General features: G+C 37.1%; 1 protein-coding gene across 1 annotated transcript in view; it reads left to right on the top strand.

The window, feature by feature from the left end:
- LOC119419408 (ecto-NOX disulfide-thiol exchanger 1) overlaps positions 1-7,186 on the top strand; it is a 164,274-nt gene that overhangs the window by 42,334 nt on the left and 114,754 nt on the right. Inside the window, exon 2 of the mRNA XM_037686715.1 lies at positions 4,210-4,422. Coding sequence (XP_037542643.1) covers positions 4,210-4,422 — 213 coding nt within the window. The remainder of the gene's footprint in view (positions 1-4,209; positions 4,423-7,186) is intronic.

The following is a 7,186-nucleotide window of genomic DNA, read 5'->3' as shown; positions in this document are numbered from 1 at the left end:
TAACAACAGTTATAATAAATAACAAGTTTTATTAAATAACAACAGTTTTAATTAATAACAACAGTTATAATAAATAACAACTGTTTTATTAAATAACAACAGTTATAATAAATAATAACAGTTTTAATTAATAACAACAGTTATAATAAATAACAACAGTTTTAATAAATAACAACAGTTTTAATTAATAACAACAGTTATAATAAATAACACGTTTTTTTAAATAACAACAGTTATAATTAATAACAACAGTTATAATAATAACAACAGTTATAATAAACAACAACAGTTATAATAAGTAACAACAGTTATAATAAATAACAACAGTTTTATTAAATAGCAACAGTTATAATTAATAACAACAGTTATAATAAATAACAACTGTTTTATTAAATAACATCAGTTATAATAAATAACAACAGTTTTATTAAATAACAATAGTTATAATAAATAACAACAGTTTTAATTAGTAACAACAGTTATAATAAATAACAACAGTTATAATTAATAACAATAGTTATAATATATAACAACAGTTATAATACATAACAACTGTTTTAATAAATAACAACAGTTATAATAAATAACAACAATTTTATTAAATAACAACAGTTATTATTAATAACAACAGTTTTAATAAATAACAACTGTTATAATAAATAACAACAGTTATATTTGTAGATGAACATATGCTGTGATATATTCATAAATTAAACGGATTCATTCATTTTTCTGGACTGAATAATGTTGTGCATTTAATTATTAAAAATGTAACGTGAGGCGTTAATTTCCTTTGACCCATCAAAATGAACGTGGTCATTTATTTTCAGAATCAAAATTTAACATCACACATTTACATTAATTTGGCAAATTGAAAAATAACAACATGGCTTAGTTAGCTAGTTTTACAAGGAGGAAACCATACGGCGATGGTTTCCCTTGCTTCCAGCTGTACAACAGACATTTCTAAAAATATCTGGAATGATTTCTAGCAGATAGAAGAGTTTAAAGATGGAAAATGAAGTTTAGAGGGAGGGAAATGGTGTGTGAGTGAAAGTGTTGAACAGAATGGCACCCTCCATTCGAACCCAGCTTTCCTCGGTACGCTCGGTAGTAAACTCGACTCATTACCTCTCTGACGATGAATCAGTGGAAACGGAGTTCCAGTTCACGCTACCGGTCCAGCGTCTCTGTAGGATGGCAGATAACCGTCCGGAGTGGTGGCAGGACTTCATCAACAACAGTTCACCTCACGGGTGGACTCGCATGAGTGGAGTCCGTCAGAAGTTCCACTCAGATGTGGAAGATTGCATAATTCCCACAAGACTCGAAAGAGCTCTGGATCATGCCTGGACTTCTGTTCTCCCAGCACTTCTTCCGTTCGGTTCTGCTCCCAGAACTGAACTCGACTGCACTCGACTGGAGCTGCAAACGACTGAAGCTGGTTTGAACTAGGAAGTACCGACATTTAAAGAGTTCTATTTCCGGTTCATTTGGGAGGTTCCTGATTGGTCAATTCGACCAAACAGAGGTGTGTTTTTGTGATGTAAGAGGTTATTAAAAGTCAAGGAAAAAGATTGAGTTGTTTAAGAACAGACAGAAGATTGCTATGAAGATTCCAGACTTCGTGGAGTCAATTCTCTAGTATCTTTCTGTAAAAGTTAAACATGACATTTCTTTTTCAGTAAACTTGCAGTTGACCGAAACTTGACCTTTGACCAACTTACACAATTTGCTCATTGAAGACAGAAAATCAGACAATGCATCATTAACCTGATTTCTACTTTGAATGAGGATTAAAATCACTAATACTGTTTCACAGTTGATTTAAAAATGAGTAGTTCACTTCAACATTTGAAAATGGTTTGAACTAAACACAATTTGATTATCAAGACATTTGTAAGATAGTAATGATAATAGAAAAAGAGAGTGTTCTTTCAATTGATCAGTGCAGGACACTTAGAAAGTCTATGGATGAACTTAATATTGTGTTTCTGGACTCAAATCAATGAAATAACAATTCTTGTTCCAGGCAGGCTCTCAAGGCCAGATTTTGACCTGAGGCTTAGTTCACTACATATTAAATAACAACAGTTATAATAAATAACAACAGTTTTAATAAATAACAACAGTTATATTAAATAACAACAGTTATAATAAATATAACAACAGTTATATTAAATAACAACAGTTATAATAAACAACAACAGTTTTAATAAATAACAACAGTTATAATAAATAATAGTTTTAATAAATAACAGTTATAATAAATATAACAACAGTTATAATAAATAACAACAGTTATAATAAATAACAACAGTTATAATAAGTAACAACAGTTATAATAAATATAACAACAGTTATAATAAATAACAACAGTTATAATAAATGGCAGAGAGCTGAGTGTTTTTGTGCTGATCACTCTTTTTCAGCATGAAGGAGCAAAACTAATCAAATCCAGGCTCCAAAGAGAGGTTGGTGTCTTGACCAGTTTGAAGGTAACTGTGATCATGCAGATGCTGCATGCTCAATGAATGCAGCTGAGCCCTGCCTCAGGGTTGCCAGATAAATTTAAAATGTCTTATCTACCCCCTCCTTTTCTGTGCACATGTTCAACAAACACAACATTCATTTCCTCTTTGAACATCTTTACTCAGTACAAATGACAGTTTAGGTGAAAATACTATAATTTTAAAGTGACTGTACTACAATTTATAATGGCTTATCTGGCAACCTGACTGATATGGAAACTACATTAGTCCCTCATTTATTGTGGGTGTTAGGTTCTAGACACCCCCGACGCACAATAAGAGAAAATCTGCAAAGTAGCAAACATGATATTTATTTTAGTATTTATAAATATTCTAAAGCTTTAGAAACACTTCCCACACATATGCAATGTTCTAAGCTTTTTAACCTACATCATTTTACCAACATACGTACAGTACATGTAGCTACTAAATTTTACCCACCAGCTCTGTAGAACAGGAGCAACAGCTTTCGGGTCCAGACCGTCTCAGTTTCATTTCTGCAGCTGTACCCTGCAGCAACGAAGTCCACAATCCATGTTCTAAACTCTTAAACCTACATCATTTTACCAACATACTTATATGTAGCTACTAAATTTTACTTACCAGCATGTCCCGCTCAGAAGTCCTTGTGGGCCGGCTACCAGCTCGCAAGATTTACAAATGGGTCTGGAGGTCTAGTTCTGCTCCTGTTCTGGTCTGGTTTGATGGGTTACATGTGGCTCTATACAGCCACTGGGCACCGAAGTCACTGTAATAGGCGCCAGATATTTTCTGATCAGATCAAAACTTTCCCTCTAGTATTTCAGCAGAAGGAAATGGGGCTTCTGGGTGGAGCACTGTTGGCTTCTGGGAAATGTAGTCATTATGAGTGGGAATACAGAGTAGGCTTATTGACAGAAAACTACAAAATGGCGGTGTCTGTCCGAAGTATTTTATTTCTTCATTAACCTTGTACTGTACAGTACTGTCCCAATCACGTGAGTGATATTAAAGTTGACAATCATGGGTCCTGTGTGTGTGTGTATATATATATATATATATATATATATATATATATATATATATATATATATATATATATATATATACTTTGTACATATAATTTTTTAATATATACCTTGTACATATAATTTTTCAATATATATATATACTTTGTACATATAATTTTTTATATGTTAATGTGCGTTGACAAACCGTCATATAGTGAGTCCACGAAAGTTGAACCGTGAAGTAGCGAGGACTACTGTATAACATTTTTCTTGTTAACATGCTCATATTTTGTTTATAAATAAAAAACAATAAACCCCAATAAACATTGAAAAAACACTAACGTTTCCAGAGGTTGTTCTCGTGTAAACGGGGTCTCATCCTAAGGATGTTTTAACAAATATTAATGTTGGGTTCATGTTAATGTTCAGCTGCTTGAGCTTACAGATGTGCTCTTTTTTTCTTGTCAGGTAACTTTGAAGACAAGGTTTTGTAAGAGAAACATAAAATGACTGAAGTCATTGAACAAAATGTAACACTGCAAAAAAAAAGAGTTTTACTTTAAGATTGCAACTTAAATTTACTTTGGAAAGAATTGTATAAATGTTCGGTGTGAATCAAGAAAAGAAGAAAAGCTGCAACGCCTTGAGCTAATGTTTGTTCACTGTTTTAATGGTTGTTGTTCCCACAGATGACGATAAGTTTAGTGAAGCCACGGCCGTGCTGTTCACCTGGATCGAACGGGGCGAAGTCAACCGCAGGACCTCCAACCACTTCTACTCCATGATCCAGTCAGCCAACAGCCATGTTCGCCGGCTGATGAGCGAGAAAGCTCTGCACGAGGAGGAAATGGAGCGCGCCAAAGAGGCCTTCAAGAACGCCCTGCTGTCCATTTTAACACAGTGTAAGGACACTTTTTAAACACTTTCAGTCACAGTGAGACGTTTCAGGCAGACTGATGCTCCAGATGTGCGACGCCTTCGTTGTAATAACTGGAACTGTACAGTTATACTGGTAAGTCTGAGCAGTGTCTCTGCATGTTGTCCAACAAGCTTGTTGACAGCTGCACATTAAACTCAACAAGTACCGTAGTTTAATATTTAATAAGAAATAATTTACAGTCACACAACTGTAGCAGGACATTTGACAAGTATTAAATATATCTTCTCAAACTAACAGAAGAAATGTGTTGAACGAGGAGCAATTTGTCTGGATTATTATTTAGAGAAGATTACACTGTAGGAAAATTGAAACAAAAAGGTGTAAGACACACGAACAATATTTCTTCAAATGCAATAAGTGTAACATTTAAAGTGATGTATGATTTTCCACATTATTACCACAAAAGCAACATTTACCTACAAACTAATTCCCAACCAAACAGCTATATATTGTAACGCCTTCTCTATTCATGCGTTGTAATTTATGCTCGGATGACTCGTTAAAGGAGGGGCGTTTTTATTTTTAATCTGCTCCACAGCCATCCAAACAAAGACAACAACAACATTTTTCCCAGGCGTTTCCCTCCTCATAAACAGACCCCTCACTTTTTTTATGAACTGCTGTAGGAGCATGAATATAGAAATGTCATTGGAACAGTCCAACTACTGAACATGCTAAAATATATATATTAAAAAATAAATAAAACCGAATATCGCCCATGGCACGATGGGTCAGTTGATAAAACTACTGCCTCTAGGTGAGAAGGTTGATGGTTCAAATCCCAGCCAGGGCCTTTCTGGGTGGAGTTTGTATGTTCTGTCCGTGCATGAGTGGGTTTTCTCCAGGTACTCCAGTTTCCTCCCACAGACCAAAAACATGCATGTTAGACTGATTGGTAACTCTAAATTGTTCCCAGGTGACAGAGAGAATGGTTGTTTGACTCTATGTGTCCCTGTGATGGACTGGAGACCTGTCAAGGTGTCCCTGTGATGGACTGGAGACCTGTCCAGGTGTCCCTGTGATGGACTGGAGACCTGTCTGATTGTCCCCCGCCTCTTGCACAGTGACTGCTGGACCTGGGCACCAGTGACCCCCGCGACCCAGAAAGGAAGAAGTTGTTTTAAAATAATGATTAAATACAAAAGGCTGACTGGATGAATGGATGATGGATGGTAGATAGAGATATAGTTTATTAATCCACGGGGGAACATCTGAGGCATCCAGTAGCATGTTCTAACTATACAGAAGAAGAAAAAAAACACATGAAATAATAAAAGAGAAGCAGAATACACAAATTTGGAAAAGATAATATGCACATGAACAAAGTGGTAGGGAGTACTACAGTCATGATAAACATATATATGTATATATATATATATATATATATATATATATATATATATATATATATATATATATATACATATATACATACATACACATCTAAGCATACATATTCATATACATATGTACATGTAGACATACATAGATACATACTCATAAATAAGTGCCCAGGGTGCTGCAGATTTACACGGCTCTATTTTTACTGTATGGGGAGGAGTTGAAAAGTCTGATGTCCTGAGGGACAAAGGACTTCCTGGATGTGTCCGTGGAGCAGGGCTGGACAGCAGTCTACCGCTGAAGGAGCTCCTCTGCTTCATGATGGTGCCGTGCAGAGGATGGTCAGCATTGTGCATGATGAATAGTAGCTTACCGAGGGCCCTTTTCTCTGCCACTGATGTTAATTGGGACTCCACAGTTTTGTTCCCAGCACAGAACCAGTTTTCTTCACCAGCCTGTCAAGTCGCCCTGCATCTCCCCTCTTAATGCTGCCTCCCCAACACACAACAGAAGAGAACACTGGCTACCACAGACTGGTAGAACATCAGCAGTATTTTCCTGCAGATACTGAAGGACCCAAGCCTCCTCCGGAAGTACAGCCTGCTCTGACCCTTCCTGTAGAGGGAGTCCGTGTTCATTGACCAGTCCAGCCTGTCATCCAGTTGTATGCCCAGATATATGTAGGTCTGGACCACCTCCACATCAACCCCCTTAATTGAGACTGGCATCAGGGTAGGCCCAGATCTTCTGAAGTCCACTGTCATTTCCTTTGTCTGTTCAGCTGTAGATGGTTGGATATGCACCACAATACAAAGTCCTCAACCAGGGTCCTATACTCCCGCTTCTGTCCATCCTGCACATACCCACGATTGCAGTGTCATGTGCAGTACTTCTGCATGAGGCAAGTGTCTGAGTTATAACTGAAGTCAGATGTGTACAAGGTGAACAGAACTGGAGAGAGCACGGTCCCCTGCAGTGCTCCTGTGCTGCTAACCACTGTGTCGGAGATGCAGTCCCTGATCCTGGCATGTTGTGGTCTCTCAGTGAGACAGTTTGTAATCCAGGAGACCACGTGTGTGTCCACCTCATCTCCTCAAGCTTGTCTCAGTAGCAGGGGCTGGATAGTGTTGAAGACACTGGAGAAGTCGAAAAACATGACCCTCACAGCACTGTTTCCATTGTCTAGGTGAGAGTGAGCCCTGTGCATGAGGTAAAGAATGGCACCATCCACCCTCACCTGCTCCCAGTACCAGTATGAGAACAGTAGAGGGTCCTTAGCGTGGTAAACCTGATGTCTAAGGAGTTTCAGCAGCAGTCGCTCCAGGGTTGGATGGACAGATGTATGTATGTATGTATGTATGTATGTATGTATGTATGTATGTATG

Source organism: Nematolebias whitei, chromosome 13 (assembly GCF_014905685.2).
Source record: "Nematolebias whitei isolate Nwh7 chromosome 13, NemWhi1, whole genome shotgun sequence".
Lineage (NCBI taxonomy): Eukaryota > Metazoa > Chordata > Actinopteri > Cyprinodontiformes > Rivulidae > Nematolebias > Nematolebias whitei.
The sequence above is the reverse complement of the archived record's forward strand: the minus strand, read 5'-3'. Positions and strand labels throughout refer to the sequence as shown.